The sequence below is a fragment of the Colletotrichum graminicola genome, assembly GCF_000149035.1.
Source record: "Colletotrichum graminicola M1.001 genomic scaffold supercont1.19, whole genome shotgun sequence".
Classification (NCBI taxonomy): domain Eukaryota; kingdom Fungi; phylum Ascomycota; class Sordariomycetes; order Glomerellales; family Glomerellaceae; genus Colletotrichum; species Colletotrichum graminicola.
Genome location: NW_007361023.1, coordinates 351,395 through 367,376, shown reverse-complemented (window position 1 = coordinate 367,376; position 15,982 = coordinate 351,395). Strand labels below are relative to the sequence as shown.

At 49.0% G+C, this 15,982-nt stretch overlaps 7 protein-coding genes and 1 non-coding gene across 8 annotated transcripts; 3 read left to right on the top strand and 5 right to left on the bottom strand.

The window, feature by feature from the left end:
• Positions 1-677: 677 nt before the first annotated feature.
• Positions 678-1,503, bottom strand: GLRG_05587 (polysaccharide deacetylase; the record flags this gene model as incomplete). The annotated part of the gene is made up of 2 exons (XM_008096272.1): positions 678-751; positions 813-1,503. 2 exons carry the CDS (start codon positions 1,501-1,503, stop codon positions 678-680), a joined length of 765 nt encoding a protein of 254 aa, XP_008094463.1.
• A 1,302-nt stretch (positions 1,504-2,805) lies between these two features.
• On the top strand, positions 2,806-3,279 carry GLRG_05586 (glutathione-dependent formaldehyde-activating enzyme; the record flags this gene model as incomplete). The annotated part of the gene is made up of 1 exon (XM_008096271.1): positions 2,806-3,279. One exon carries the CDS (start codon positions 2,806-2,808, stop codon positions 3,277-3,279), a length of 474 nt encoding a protein of 157 aa, XP_008094462.1.
• A 1,400-nt stretch (positions 3,280-4,679) lies between these two features.
• Positions 4,680-5,153, bottom strand: GLRG_05585 (uncharacterized protein; the record flags this gene model as incomplete). The annotated part of the gene is made up of 1 exon (XM_008096270.1): positions 4,680-5,153. One exon carries the CDS (start codon positions 5,151-5,153, stop codon positions 4,680-4,682), a length of 474 nt encoding a protein of 157 aa, XP_008094461.1.
• An 876-nt stretch (positions 5,154-6,029) lies between these two features.
• GLRG_12520 lies at positions 6,030-6,145 on the top strand. The gene has a single exon (XR_001139454.1). It is a non-coding gene; the product is annotated as a 5S ribosomal RNA (ribosomal RNA).
• A 120-nt stretch (positions 6,146-6,265) lies between these two features.
• On the bottom strand, positions 6,266-7,311 carry GLRG_05584 (uncharacterized protein; the record flags this gene model as incomplete). Its single annotated transcript, XM_008096269.1, has 3 exons — positions 6,266-6,476; positions 6,533-6,861; positions 6,925-7,311. The coding sequence occupies 3 exons, from the start codon at positions 7,309-7,311 to the stop codon at positions 6,266-6,268; spliced, it is 927 nt and encodes a 308-aa protein (XP_008094460.1).
• Positions 7,312-7,719: 408 nt separating this feature from the next.
• On the bottom strand, positions 7,720-10,176 carry GLRG_05583 (uncharacterized protein; the record flags this gene model as incomplete). Its single annotated transcript, XM_008096268.1, has 1 exon — positions 7,720-10,176. One exon carries the CDS (start codon positions 10,174-10,176, stop codon positions 7,720-7,722), a length of 2,457 nt encoding a protein of 818 aa, XP_008094459.1.
• A 722-nt stretch (positions 10,177-10,898) lies between these two features.
• Positions 10,899-11,468, bottom strand: GLRG_05582 (NUDIX domain-containing protein; the record flags this gene model as incomplete). Its single annotated transcript, XM_008096267.1, has 2 exons — positions 10,899-11,398; positions 11,444-11,468. The coding sequence occupies 2 exons, from the start codon at positions 11,466-11,468 to the stop codon at positions 10,899-10,901; spliced, it is 525 nt and encodes a 174-aa protein (XP_008094458.1).
• Positions 11,469-12,911: 1,443 nt separating this feature from the next.
• On the top strand, positions 12,912-13,658 carry GLRG_05581 (uncharacterized protein; the record flags this gene model as incomplete). Its single annotated transcript, XM_008096266.1, has 1 exon — positions 12,912-13,658. The coding sequence occupies one exon, from the start codon at positions 12,912-12,914 to the stop codon at positions 13,656-13,658; it is 747 nt and encodes a 248-aa protein (XP_008094457.1).
• Between the last annotated feature and the right edge of the window lie 2,324 nt (positions 13,659-15,982).

Genomic DNA, 15,982 nt, shown 5'->3' with positions numbered 1-15,982 from the left:
ACCCATTGATGGATCTCATACCCCAGATCCGCTAGGATTTCCAAGGTTACGCTGCCCATTGCATGGCAATCCTGGAGCTTAGGTCCAGACTTGAACCTTTGAAAGGAGGTGGGGTGCGTTGACTTTAGTGGAGGGCCTTAGTAGGGATGATGAATAGGCTGGGAGTGTGTGTACGTGAAAAGGTTTAGCAGGATTCATCAACAGACGGCAGTTTTATAAAGGCCTGCCGCTACCTTTATGGCTGATTCTACCGTGTTAACTTTGGACGTTAAAAAGCTTAACGCTACCACGTTTCCCAGGTTTTGCATGTGGTATCTCGCCATCAGGTCACCCCACGTTCCGGTCATTGACCAGAGACACGTCGGTGAGCACCAGGTCGCGATGCTGCCAGGAAGGCGACTGCTTCCTCCTTACATCATGATGTAGGTCCAGACCATTCTAGCGTAATATTGATACATCGGCTTCTGTCACTATTTAGAAACTTGTTTATTTTCACGGGAGTTCTTTTTCTCCCGATATATCTTATATACTGAGAAAGATATGTACCCAAAGTTATGTTCATGAAGATTTGTATACGAGCCAGCGCAACAGTGAACTGTAATGCAGCCTGAAAGGTCGAGTCCACTTCCCGCCCAGCTAAGCCTCACACCTGCAAATTACCGGGTAGCTTTCGATATTTAGCAAGAGTTGGCACCGTTGCCGGTGAAGGAACCGGATTGGTAGGCTCCGCCGCTGTCGTCGAGGCACTCGGCTGCACATCATGTGTTAGTCGTGAGGCCAGACTCATTATGGTTCCTGCTTTCTCGACTTACCAACAGTGACCAGCTTCAGGTTGTTCTGCTTGGCCCAGTTGATCAGCCAAGGGGTCAAGGTCTGCACCGTGCTGGCGTAAACTTCGTGCATAAGGGGGATGTGGCCGTTGCCGCCGGCGCCGGCCTGCTGGAACTTTTGCTGGCTCTGCGCCGGAGTCTGCCCGTTCCAGTCACCGGAGTCGATATCGTCGGTGATGACCTTGTAGCCCAGCGTCTTCATGGTTGAGAGCACGGCGCCGCCAGTGGCGAGGTACGGCGGGCGCATGTAGGCGGGCTTCTTGCCAATGATGTTGACGAAGGCCTGCTCGAGGTTCTTCATCTCGGTCGTGAGCTGGGACGAGCTCAGACTGCCAAAGTTCTGGGGGTGCGTCCAGGTGTGCGAGGCGATCTGGTGGCCCGAGTCGAAGGCCTTCTTCACGGCGGCGCGCTGGTTGTAGATGCAGCCGTACAGCTTTCCGGTCATGAAGAAAGTGGCCTTGGCGCCGCCGTTGTTCAGGATATCGACGAGCTGGGAGTGGTATTGGCCGGGGCCGTCATCGTAGGCGAGAGCGAAGACGCCGGGCTTGGAGCACTTTTGGATGACGACGCCGGCACTGGGGGCGCGCTTGATAAGCTCGAAGGGGTTCTCGATGGGAACAGCCACGACGCTGGCGGCCAGCAGCAGGCCGGTGACGATAGTGTCAATGATCATGATGGGCGCTTTTGAAATGTTCGAAATGAAAGACGGAGAGTTGGTGGTGCTTTGCGGGATGCCAAGTCTTCTGGAAACCCGACAATGTTCACGGCTGGGCGTCGTCTATATATGTTTGCTAGACGAGAGCCTTCCAGACGACGGCCAGCCCGCATTGAACCACTTCAATCTCATCGTTCCGAACAATTCAATTGATGGAAAACCTCCTTTGTGGGGTGTTTGTCAGAAGGGCCGGATATGGACGCACTTCTCTGGTTCCAGAGGTCTGGAGGATCACGTTGCTTGTCCGGCAGTGAGGGGGGGACAGGGGTGCAAACTACCTGCATGGGGCCAAAAGCCGCCAAATATTTAATCTAAGTGAGATCCCCAAAGAAGGAAAGGCAGGTTGCATTTAGCCTCTTTTCCTGACCCTTGGCGATACTCAATGCGGAACGGAACATACGGTCAAAAGGAGGTTTTGGTGGCGGGGGGAGCGGAACAGCCCAGATGAACCGCAGGGATCAGGGACTCAGACGGCCTCTTATCCGTCCGCAGAACGAACCACGTTCAAGCGTTTGGATTAATACAGGATAGTGACGATGCGATCGTGGAGCGGTGAAATTGCCCTGCCGGCACCATGCACCATGTAAACAAAGGGTGAATCTTCCGGGGAACTGGAGAAAGGTTGCTATATCATGGGATAGTATAGTTGGCCAAGTTGCACTCGGGATAACTGGCTAAATCCATACCTTGTCGGGTGACGGACCCGGGTTAATGCTAAGGGGGGAAAATGAGACGATCGCAGGAACAAGGAACTCCCCAGGGGTTGTCCCGTCATAGTAGACGGCAGGATTATTATCTGCTGGCCCATCTCAGTTTCAATCAACCTCTCTGCGCCGTCATCATCATGTCACAAGAAGCGGGAATAGGTAGGCATGATAGATTCATATATATTAAAGCCAAATATGATGGCCCCTTTGCACGCGAACTACAGAGTACTGTTTATCGGTTCGTGATTGCGTTACAGGCATTGGCCGCTTTCTATATTGTTCCTACGACATGTTCCGTCATGATCTAACCAATCACATGGAAGACTTATCTGGATCTGCGCTGGTCGATTACGCCCTTTAGTTCTCAATCGTGTGCTGTGGTGTGCTGTAAATGGCGCAAGCAGCCGGAAGTAGGATTTCTCCGATTTGATAGTACCGAGCTCCATGGGCCTCATTTCAGAACATCCCAATGTCCGAGCGGCAAAGCCCCTGATTGCCGTAACCATTTTGATACTTTGACTGGAGTGCTCGTCAGTCACCACCCTCATCCAATATGAAGGCTGAGTGTCAGTGCGGAACTGTCGCTTTCGAGACGCCAGTACCGAAACCTCTCGATCTCTACTGTTGCCACTGCTCCCAATGCCGCAAGCAGTCCGCATCCGCCTTCGGCACGTCCGCTATATTCCCCGCCGACGGCCTGTTCCCTCTTGACGAGGACCTCAAGTCGAAACTGCAGATGTGGATGCGGCCGACCAAAGGGGGCGGACACATGGACTGTTATTTCTGCCGCGTGTGCGGGAGTCGCGTTTTCCACCGCGCACAGGATATAAACGGGACTCCAAAACAGACCGTCAGCATCAAGGGAGGGCTCATCGCCGGGATTGACATGGATCACGGGAAACATATTTGGACAAGCAGCGCGGTCGTGCGGATCCACGAGGGGGCGCAAAGATGGGACGAATCGCCGCCTGCAACTCCTACCGACGACGGCAGCAAATTTCCGGTTAAGTTCCGGGATCTGACATAGACGACGTACCCCATGCGTGTAACATGATTACACAAGCATACAATTCTCCGTAGTCTCATATTAATTAGCCCAGGCTTTATGTCACACAGCTGTCTGCTTCGCTACGTCACATCGTTCTAGACAAGCTGAAAACAACAAAGAGGCCGCAAGGGCTCAGATGTTTGTTAGACATTTAGGTACTTTCTTGACATTACGGTCTAGTGGTTCACATGGCTAGGCAACGGGCTGACATATTTATGCTTGCTTGATTTGAAGTATACCTTGGTATGTAAAAGATTTAACATACACGATACCATAGCATTAGCCAGGGACGCCAGAGCTGTCCTTCGTTCACACAATCTCCATCGGTACCCCGCAAGCCTTCATATGAGGTAGTGGGTGAAAGGCAAGAAGTAACCTTTCAGAGTGGCAGGAAAGACAAATTCTTTTTGCAGAAACTCCCTCCTTATCGTGCTAGGTGAAACCTAACCCTAAGTGCAATTGTTCATCAGAGAGGAAAGATGATGGTTTTCCTGAGTGTCAATCGGAGGTTGCCCGATCAAGTTCCTTTCCCGTGGACCTTTCTGTTCAGTTGTCGTTTGATCTTTCAGTCCGAGGGTGCTTAACACTTTCCTTATCGTGTACTCCCAGACTTCAAGCAAGGCAAGACATGCAGGATCTTTCCCATTAATGAAACCCCCAAAAGAACCCCATGGTAGTAAGATGACTGAACCATGCCGATACCCTGTCGACTGCATCAATGTCGCCGCTTATGTCTCCATATAATCTAAATAGGTTGGATCGCCATGGACAAGTAGGCATACATGCCCAAAAGGCTTTCCAAGCCAGCAGCCATCATATCATCCAATGCAATTTCTTTCGGCTCTTATATCTTAAAAGAGGGTAAACAGTTGTCGGATAAGCTGCTTGTAGCCCGACTCTGTATCATCTGGCCGCACCTCCAGACCCCTGTCTGCACATCCGCCGCAACCAATGAATCCTAGCTGTTGAAAAATTGGAGGATCCAGTTCCCGTGTTTGTATCCGTCGCTGTGCCATGGCGGCCAGGACACGACAAACCTGGCAAGGATGGGCGGGTCTAGATAAACTCGTCCCAGAACAGGGGGCAATGCCAGCATGAGTTGCAAAGATGCCGTCGCCCAGGCCAACAAACGGGTGGATCTTGGCCATCCGCTATCGTTGGTGATGCGTGATTGATCCAATGGTTTATCACACGCATACGACGCGCATGTTACCCCTCCAGCCATTCCCAACTCCATCATAATACCATGTATATTACCGAAAGATCCGCCCTTCCCCTTGAGAAGGGCTTCCCAACTTTCCCCTCTGCCTGTTCGTGAGACCATAGTCGAGCTGGCAGTCAAACGTAATACGCAACCCTAAAGGCCTTTGTGCCAACGATCAGTATAACATTACACCAACGCGGCCGTGCACAAGTGCCCAATCTACACGGCCTAATTCGTCATGCCCCGGATCGAGGACTTTCAGATTCGGCCGCTGGGCTGGGAGAGCGGCCCAGAGGAGGAACGGTTTAAGCTCTCTGAAGGGGACTGAGGGCTCTTGCGGCATGATGCCTCCTCGGGCCTCGAGGTAAGACAGGTAGTGCGGTGCGGCGATGCGCATGTGATGACAATGATATGCGCGATCAACCTTCAGCTCGCGGACAAGAACATCCGGGTACGCCTCCTTGACTCGGCGCAAGACACCGTCGAGCTTGTCCTTGTCTCCCGTGAGCGGCGTGCTTTCAGGGCTGTTCTCGCACCCGACCAAAACACCCTTGACAAGATACGTTGTCAGCTGCTCCGGCCCCAACCCGACCGCCGCCATGCCGCCCTGGACACCATCAACTGCAAGTGCCTTCTCCACCCACGGCATCGCCTCATTCCCATGCTGCAAAGGGCGGTGGGCTCAACCAGAGGCTTGGAAGCACTGCCCTTACCGTCCGTGTGCCCGGAGTGGCGATTGACTGTGTGACTAGCGGGTGAGCCTCCGTCTGGCTGACTTGAAGATTGCATGGCGTTCTCATAAGTATGCAGGTGGAGAAGACAATGATAGCTCTTGCACGTAAGGCTATAGATCCTTAGAATAATAGACCTCACCAAACAACTTGTTTGCTCCCACGATTTCTCTTCTTCCGACTTAAAAGTTTTCCTTGTTCAGACACCCTTTCCAGCAATAAGTACACCAACATGTGTCTGACAAACAGTCCAAGAGTTTTGAAAATAACCAACCCCACCAAACAGACTTGTTTGTCCCGGGCACGTCTAGGTTGGAGGCGGTGGAGTAACGTCTACTTCCTTTCCTGGAGCCAAGTCCGCATTCACACGTAAAACTATTGGTCGAGACTCTAACAACCGCACCAACGGACAACCAAATAATCGACAGGTCATGATTAGACTGGTTATCGTCCTGTTGGGGTTTTTCTTCAACGAGTACTGTCCTTTGCAGCTGCCTTGACCCTCCTGAGTGCTTGAAGAGATCGGCTAGCGCCTGGACTTGACACTGGCGTTCGAGATGCATGATCCAGATCTTTAGCTAGCCTTGTGTCCATGCTGACAAGAAGACCACGTTGGATGGCGTAACCGCTGTCACTTCCGTCCAAAGATGCCATAGCACAAGGGCAGTAGTATGTAGCTGTCCCTTTTGTTGGCGCACCCTTCACCAATGCGTATCGGTCGGGCACAGCTAGTCACATGGCTGTCTTGTTATATCTTCATATATATTTTACTCAACAGCAGCAAAATGTCACATACGACCATACCCATTGGAAAACTCGGGATCCCGTCCGCTCTCCCATAGATAAGCCAATGAGGGCCGGATTAGTAGTTGGGTCGGTGACGACCAGCGAATACCTGGTGTTGTATGTTTCTGTTTTGTTTTGTTCCTGACCTACACTACAACCTACATACCTTTTGCATAATAAACGTCTCTCTCCTTGAATTCCTTTCGCCCGCTCTCGTCATAAAGCACGTGAGTTGGGTCGCTGCTTAACTTGAAGGTGCTGTGTTTAAGAACTGCTCTAACATCTCAGCGTGCCGTCTCCAATCTAGGGGCTCTTCGCCTTCCAGTAGCCTAACAGTGAGATTCTGCTGCAGCTGCTTCACCTGGTAATCTGTCAATATTCCACTGTCTTCAATGTACTGCTCCACGCCGCCGTTCTGGCGGAGCTGCTCTAGAAAACATTGCATAGACTCTTTTCTGTGCCGCGTTAGCTCGAGTGAAGAAAGTGATGCAAAAGAAATTGGGAGACTGACTTGGAACCGAAAAACCGGGTTTCAACCTCTGTCATTCCGGTCCCATCAGGATGGATTTCTGCTATTATGGCCGCCACCTTCTCCCGAAGACCCAGGACGGTTATTGCGTATTCGTGAGCAACGATGGAGTCATCGACGCCACAGAGGCTCAGTATCAGGGCACAAATGACCCCTGTCCTGTCTTTCCCGAGCGAGCAGTGAATAAGGATTGGCCTGAGCTGGGTTGCCGGAGTTTCGGAAAAGTACCGCAGAATCTGGCGGAGGGGCTCGAATTCGTTCTCATGGGAGGTGGCAGAGGCGAGAACATCTCGGTAATAGTTCACGAACCCCTTGGTCGGAAACTTCAGCGAGCTGCAAATGAGACCTCAAACAAACGTTCAATCGAAACCCACCTGGTGTCCTTCCTCCCTCAGATATGCGTCTCGCTTGGCCCTTTGACCACTTGCCAAGTCGCTGTCGGTGAAGACGGATGCTGGAATTCGCAGGGCGGAATCCCATTCTCTGATTTGGCCCCATCCGTTCTTCGTGCTTTCCGAAATTTCGCCGTGCGAGCGGAGGTCAAAGACCTTGGTGATGTCGAGGGCTCGTAACTGGGCGATGCCCCTTTCGGAAATCCGTGAAGGGTCTGCTGACCGGTACAAAACGCCCCTCCGGACGATTGTGTCTGCTTTTTGAGCGACAGGATAGCCGCCACAGTCACGGAAGTTTGGCAGTCCATCAACCTCAATGAACGGCGGGGATGGGGGACTACCTATCTCCATTGTCGGCTCAAGAGGCATTTGCTCTGGAACAAGAACGTTGGATGATCTTCAGTGGGGCCATATACTACCTCCCGCCCTTCAAGTGTTTCAATAAAATGGCATGAATAGTATGCGTGCACATGCCCTATTTATGAGTCGCTCGGAGCTGTCTTTGGCTGTAACCACAGACCTTAGAATGAGCGGTGAAGGACTAGGGCTGAGAAACCTGAAACATCGGATGACTACATGCTGAAATGACTAATTCATAATTACAACGGTGTTTCCAGGTCAGCAAAAGCTACACGAACCACTATAGTCAAACGGGAACCTACAGCTGACATCTTGTCACGAACGTAAAGGATTCCACGCACAAGGCTGTACACCACAGTATTCCCGAGCCGGGTATAGTGAATAGTGATAAAAGGGATGAATAACCAGACTGATATATCAGCACTGGACTGAAAATAATCTTGGAAAAGTAGTCACAACAATCCAACGCCCTCCATCATGTCGAATCTGATATTTGAGATGTCCAATGTCCTGATACACAGGTCGGAATGTCAACTGCTTCGTCTTCTCATGCCTTCCTATCTTGAGATCGATGCTTGTCTGGTCCATGACAAAGATGTGTCCTCTTGTCGAGACATTCTCGTCCCGATCTGGGGACCAGTATCTCCAGAGGGTGTGGTCCCCATAGGTATCGGGAGATCTCAACTGTTTTGGAAACCCTGTAGATTCATCGATATCAGTGATCCGGATGAGAGCAGGCTTTGCCTCGTCGATCTGAACTTCTCTGGCAACCTCGTTGTTGTGGACCACTATATTCTTGTTATAAATCACCGTGTCCAAAAGCTCCACGAAATTGCTATCCCGTAAGCTTTGGAGGGAATGTTTGTCTGCCAGAGCCAGGCGCTCGCGGTAGACCTTCCAGTACTGTTGGAGGCTCATGAACGAAGTGTTCGTCTGGTTGGCGAGTAATGCCTTGACGTCGTCATAGGACATGAATGTTGTTGGTGGCCGATTCTCAAGGGAATCTCCGTAAGCTTCTGTGCCGCTGTTGAAAAAACCGCATGAAATGTACATCTGAATGGTTTTCGAGTAGAAAAGTCTCAAATGCTCCTTCACAATGCCTTCTAACGTAGGCATCAGAAGCAAGCGTGGAGTTTGAGACGGTACACCAGTTATCATTATGGTGGATCCGTTGCGAGATACCTGTTGGGGTCCATGGAAAGCATCACAGGCCGCTAGGGTAACGTCCTTTATTGCATCTCTGAAGCCCTTGTCGTAGAAGTTATCGTTGAAATATAATGAAATTCGTTCGCACAAGGAGGACTCGAACCCATGGTCGGTATAGATCACTTGCTTGACGACAGTCAACGGAAGATGCTTTTCAATGTTGTTCCTCAAGGCACGATCTTGGTATGATGCAAACTTCTGGGACTTGATCACAGCAAAGCCATAACTGGTCTCTTTGTAGTCTTCCAAAAATGGGTCGTTCTGTGCATTGCCATCAACCAGAAGTTTCATGAGATCTTGGTAGCTGGTACACTGTTGAGCAATCGTTCTGAGCCTGTGGATGGCCATCTGATCGATCCTGCTCATAGCTTGCATGAGGCTAGGCTCAGATTCAATCTCTGTTGCTTCGAGGAGAATCCGTGCGGATCTTGCGTCGAGATCAAATCCTGATCCTAGAATTTTGATATAGACTTGAAGTGTAGATGACCATGACACTTCCTGACTGAGAGCAACGTAGTACGGGAATTCAGTTCCAATGATGTGATGGTCTATGATAGACCTAACCTGGTACTGGTGTCCCCCTGCTAGATGGTGGCAATCAACAAGTATTACTTCGTGGTATGGTTCAAATTTCGGCGTCATTTTGAGGTAGGCACTGATCCGGGGCCCTAGAATGTGTTCCACGACTGGCGGCAAGCGTTCTGCCCATGCCACGCACCCTTTATGCGGGTATAACAAGCCCCGTCGAGTAGCTTCAAAGACGGAGCTGACTATCGAGTCGGCGTCTGGATTCAGATGACCTGTGACGTAGGTTGTATTCTCCATCTCGAGCGTTGAAAGCGCTTTGCAGATGGTGTCCAGATCGATGAGTCGAAGACCTCCATAGTCGCCTAGAAGCAACCGCTTCTTGCCTACGAGATCAGCCAGTCGCTCCCGGTCCCGTTCAACCATGAAATTGTCTTGGTCGCCTTCCGCATCCGGGATGAGGCTCTCTAGATCGATGGAGAGGAGAAATTGTCCAATCTCGGCATCGTTTCGGCCCAAAGTTTTGGAAAGATACCGAGGCCACAGGCTGTCTAGCGGTGTCTGGTCGCTCATTGGCTTCGTACGATAGCATTCTCTGATCATGAGGTTTTTGTGTTGCGCAAATGTGGGTATGCCAAGGTCCAAGGAGCAAGTGCCCGACGACGTCACGAAACTTCGCACGGCGGCTGAGGTGAAACCGTGGTGACCGATCGTCCAGATCTTCCATAGGTCAGTGCCAGGAGACTCGGACACGCGTGTGGGAAGCCCGTCAATGTTGATGTTGTCGAGAGAAAACCATGCCGGACGTGCCTGAGCAAGTGGAACAAGCTGCCCATGAGCATCAAGCATACCGCATCCACCGGGTGAGGCGGTGTATGTGCTGTCCAACCACTCGGCGAAACGGTTCGAGGCCACTTGTGGTTGCCTCTTTACCAGCCCCATGAATTCTCGCACGGATAAGAGTACGGATCCCAACTCTTGACAGAGTTCCTTGGCTATCCTATAGGATACGGCGTTGACGTAGCCATTATCGTTCCAAGTGACTGAGATGCCAGTTTTCTTGGCAGCCTTCAGAACCTTCTCAGAAACTAGCAGAGGCGTGTCGTTGATGTAGAGCTGCAAGGTAGAGTCGTAAAAGAACATCTTATAGCGCGGGAGCTGTCTCCCAGGTATTATGGTAACGGAACGGGATTAATCTCAATCGTGTCTGTTGAATGGAGGAATACAGCAGAAGTGAGAAACAAAATCCTGCTGTTATTGAACGTTAACCCAACATATATACATCGCTGACAGCCTTGAAACTGCGGCTTATTTTCACTCCAGTCCATGTACTCCATGAAATCTGTGGCGTTCTATGTATGCATCAGCCTGATCGTCTTGCAACCCCAAAATGCAATATTGACTCGTGTGATCATTCTACTGCACCGTCAACTTCGTGAAGGCATGGCACATGTCTCGGTGATTCCGAATAGAAGCCTCCAGGTACAAAATAGGAAGGAGGCTAGGATCACCCACCAGACTTGGCGCGCAGCCTGCCTCATAGATGCCACCGTCTGAGGCTGCTGGAATATATAAGATCCTGTTGGTTGTTGTAGCGGGCTGGCTGGAGGCAGGCTGCGACCTGTACGCCAGCGGGCGCGCAATTCAATCCAACGGTATCAGGCCCGAAATGTAGCGGCACATGGCTGTTTTCGGTGTGATGATCACACCCTCATCAACATGATTATGGAAAAGGGTCCCATTAAAACTACGAGATGTGTCTTGAGTGATGTTCAGCGGACTTTGGTACTCTGTAGACTTATACCGGCCCAACGCCTCCGACAGCGATACGGCGCAGCCACTCTTGAGTGATGCAGAGGTCTACATCAGACCCTTCGCATCACCTCGGTCAATAGAAAAATGTCTCGCTCTTTGATGAAATTTCCCAGCTCAGAAGTAGGCTGCTCTGCCGTCATCAGATCGAGGGCCTTGTCTACGGGCACCCATTCGTGACTTAACCCGTCAGCGACCTCCTCTTCAGTCAAGGTGGGCTTTCCGGTCTTATCAAGTAGCTTCGCGCGGTAGCAGTACGACATTTGATGCAGATCTCTCCGGTACTCCTCCGTCTTTGCCATACAGGCGCCCTGGATCAAGACGTTGCAGCCGGTTTCTTCAGCGACCTCCCGCTCGGCAGCCTTCAAGTGATCCTCGCCTGCTTCAACACCGCCTCCAGGTAGCTTATAGTAGCTGTCTTTGGCGGCCTTGATAATGATGACATTGTTCTGGGCGTCTGTTACCACAACGCGAACTGCGGAGCGTTCCACGTATTGGAAGTCGATATCTCTCGTGCCAATGACTTTCGTAGGCAGAGCCTCGTTTGCAGTGGCTGGTGAGTTGTTTAGCAATAATTGCAGAATCAAAGGATTCGCACACCACTTGCCTTGTTGGATCATCATCATCGCATGTATGATGCTGCAACACTCACTTCGGCTGCGAACAATCGCCGTATATTACTTTTGGTAAACTTGAAGATCTTAAGTAACGTCTGTTTGAGCAAATAAACAAGAGAGAGGTAAACCTGAGGAGAAATGAAGCTGGGGAAAGTGTTCTTCTCCCCCCTCCAAGGCAGGTAGATATTTATGGAAATCAGGCTCGGGAAGCAGGCTCGAGGTGCATGCGTGGCAGCCTGATAGGACATGAAGACTTGCAATTTGCAGGACAAGACGTGCAGTGTACAAAAGTCAGGCTGAGACAAATGCGGGGATTTGATTCTGCCCGGCTTGTTGGCCGCCGCTCATTGTGATTATGATTCGTCACTTATACGCTGGTGTGGCGTGACGGAACTGCCTACATAATGGTCTTGGTTCCTTATTTGAGCCTTGATCTATACAGTACAGAGTCAAAAGTCTGGCAACAACGATAAGCACAACTCTATTAGGAGTCACAGAAGGGGCCCATCAGCTCGGGGTCACTTCACAGTGCACCACCAAAGGACGTGTGTCTCACTACCCTACTGTCGCTGTTGATTGGGCTGTCCTTATTGCTGTTGCCTGACTTTTGACATAGTACTGTAGGTCTCGTGCGATACTAATGGAGAGCATGGCGCGTCACATCATTAGACATGATTATCTAGTATGATATGATAGTTCTACTCTCATCACTCACGCCCCCTTTGGACAAGCGGCACAAACAGTGTCAGAATTCCCTACGCTAGTCTAGCCCTCGGTCTCTATCTAGTGTTATCTTTAGTTGGCAACAGCCTACTTCTCCTGGGCATTGCTGCCAGCTAGGCAGAAGTGTATCCTTTGTGCTGCGGTGTAACAAGCACTTTAGGCTAATTAAAAGAGGTTGCCTCCTATTAAAAATCATGGTGAGTGTGCGATCCTGCAGTGAGCAAATCTTCTAGTGCTTATTCCAATAAAAAGTTCCGCAGAAGAGAAGGCTCGGATGTCTAAATGAAGTCTGGCTCGGCAAAGTGTCGTCAGGTTGAGCTACTCACTAGCCATTATACAGACAGGACTGATATTACAATATACGGAGGAAAGCTAATACCTATGTCACCGAGACCACTAGATCCGACAGAAGCCTACATTACACAGCTCTAATGAAGCGATTCGTCGCCTTGTTTCTCTAGTCGCCGACTCTGGAGACCTAGACCTCATGGCCCATCACGACATCATTTCATCGCCAGGTTTTCAGAGTCGTCTCCGGGACCACCTTGTCGGATGTTCTGAACACATTCAGGCCTCGGGCGCTTCATTGCAGCTACTCCGACTCGCCCACGCCGGACAACCGCACCTCAACTGGCCGGCTTATCGACATTTATCGTACAAACACGTCGCCGAGGCCCTGGATTCCGACGAGCTGCGTAGCGCGCAGGCGCTCAGTATCTGCATCGAATGCATGATGAGCCGGCGCCGTTGCTCGCGATTCTGGCCAAGCACAAGAGAATCCGACACGTATCCTTTCTTGAGGGGTTTCGTGGCGCAAGTAGCGACCACAGCAAGTCCGCCCGTCTTTTTGCGCAAACCTGCACCTCGCCATTTGCAGCTGCGCTTCTCGGGTCCATACACCTCTTCGTCACAGCGGCGTTTTCCGCGCCTCTCCGACGTGCGGCCTGGCTTCGTGACCTGGATACTGGCGCCCATCATGACGTGCCAGCCTTGAGAGGTACTTTCCCCGTGAAACACATATTCGTTTGTCAACAGTTTTTCCCCGTGGAACATGTTGAGAAAGTAGACCCCGAGACTGCGGTGTGGCCTGGCTGGAAGACAGGATCAAGGGAAGTGGAAGAGGAAAAGGTCGACGAACCGGCCGCAGGCGACGCCACGTACCGCCCCTGCCATTACTTCCTTGGTGACGCACTGCTCAACCCAGGGCGGTTCGTCCCTGGATTCCTCCAGTTCTGCAAGTCGGTTCTCGAAGACAGGTACCTCGTCAGCTTCGCTTCGACCCCGTCCACGGCGGCCTCGCCAAGCTCGGCATGGGAGACGGGTCCCATCGGTCCGCTTCCCGGCGAGATGCTGGCCATTCCGGAATATTACATCAACATGCCGAATACCCAGCAGGCCCAAGAAGAGGATGGCGATCCAACATCCGACGTGCAGTGTTGGCCCCTGCTGGCAAACCCCGATTACGTCGACTGAAGGTAAGGAGAAGCTCGAGTGTTAGGAAAAGGGTCCCTACGAGTGAGGGCCTACACAAATACAAATGCCAAGGTCAGCCAGGCAACATTACATACAACGTAGCTGATAATACTACCTACTACACTATGATAAGCCTCCTATAATATATCCAGACAGACCTCACAGGCGTCGAGTCGCAGCTCTGGCTCTGTCGCGTAAGCACGCTGCCTAGTCGTAGTGCAATCAAACTTACCACCCCAAGCCAGCCCTTTGGTAGCCGTCGTGTCCTAGAACCTATCTCTTGGAGCGAGCCTCGCACCCTTTACCAAACTACAGAATGAGCTGCTACTGCGACAGCCGCAACTTTGAGTCCAACAGCCTGTTCTAGAAGTTGCACTTACATTTTTGAGTCATGCTTATGGCTTTATGTGTCGAAACTGATGCTAACACTTACAATAGACAAAAGTATAATACGTAACTAGTGATTATCGCTACTCCTACCAGCAATTTCCTTTCTGCGTGGATTTGCACTTCATGACACTATATATAGTAGCTTATGATATTGCTACGTCGATGACGCTGGTGGTGATCCTGCACAAACATGACATTTACCAGGCATGGTCTCCCCAGCCTGCTGAGCTCGTCCTCGCTGATCAGAAGGGCAACACTGCCCCGCGGCTCGTGCAGCATCATACCAGGTAATGTCATAGGCACGGTCACGCCCGCACTCGAAACGGTAAAAGAACTGGTGTATTGGACAGTTTTGTGCCAAGCTGGAAACATTAACTTTATTTCTCTACTATTCTGGCTGAGTCTGACCTTGGATTATAGAGAGTTGGATGTGATAGAGAAACAGACGAACATGGGGCAAATATGACTATGAGACATTATATGGTGCCACCTGCTGAGTGCGGGCTCGAGACCTGCCTGTGTTTATTACCTGATCTAGTTAATGCCCGAGGCATATATTGTGGGAGCACAAGAGCAACGAAGTGAGGCAAATAGTGATATTGCCGATCTGTAGTGGTGTGTGGTGGTGAGGAGGAAAATCCTCCTCTCGAGGCTATGGGCAGAGGCTGGATGAAGGTGAGGGGCCCAGGAGGTCACGTGACCTCCTAGCACACAGGCCCCCTCATAACACTCCCCCTTAGGCTCTGCTAACTTAATGAATATTATACATAGGGGCAAAATAACAGCCTAATCTTAAATCCTCTAAATCTAAGGAGTTTTTAAAGTATTTAATAACTTTAGTAATACGCTAGTAATTATCTTATTAGTCTAGTAATAATTAATCTATATACTAAAGTCTATATAATATTAATCTACTAATATATATTTTTTATAATAGCCTATATAGCTTTTTAATTTAACCTATTTATTATACTTAGTAACTATATAAAGTCTTTATATTTAGTTAGTGCTAGTAGTTTAGTAAGACTATTAGTAGCTATTTTAGTGCCCTTAATAAGTTAGAGGGTAATATTTTTTTAAGTATAAACCTCTTATATTATCTATTTATATTAAACGTTAATACTTTAGGTATATACCTTATTAAGGGGATTTATAACGTTAACTATTATATTAGCACTATTAGTAAAAAGGATAGTTAGTATATTTATTAGTTAGCTAAAAAGCTACTTAGTATAGTAGTAAATCTACTTTATAGTAATAGCAGTAAGTATAAGGTTAATAAACTTTACCTTTATAAAGCTTAAAGTAATAAAGGTCTACTTTTTTAACTTCTAGGTAATTAGTAATCTTATAAAGTAGATAACGTAACTACTTATAAAAACCTATAATAGGTAATTATTAGTAAAAAAAGTATTTCTATTATATAGAGGCTAATATTAGTAGAGGGGTTAAGTCTACTAAATAAGATACTATAATAAGTAGTGCCTTTAAGATAGTAAAAAAGATACTTAATAGCAGCTAGATAGGCAGATAATAAGCTAGTATTAGCCTAAAAAAGCTTACTAACTATAAAAGTAATATCTAGGTATATACTAGTAGCTAACTAGTTAAGGTAGCTAGTCTACTTAATATAGGTTTATTAGTTAAGTTTAGAACACTTATCTTTTACCTATATAGTAAGTAACTTATAGTTAGTAGGTAATAAAGTCTTAATAAGTTAAAAATTACTATATCTAAAGTAATAAAGTATACTATTAGTATACTTATATTAGTTAATAAAGATCTTACTAGTAGTAAAGCGCTATATCTAAAAGCTAAGAAACTAAGAAGCCTTACTAAGGTCCTTTAATAGGCAGACCTTAGTAAGTATATTATATACCTTTTTAGTAGTCTCCTTATTAGTAGTAGCTACTACGTTATTATTAATATATATT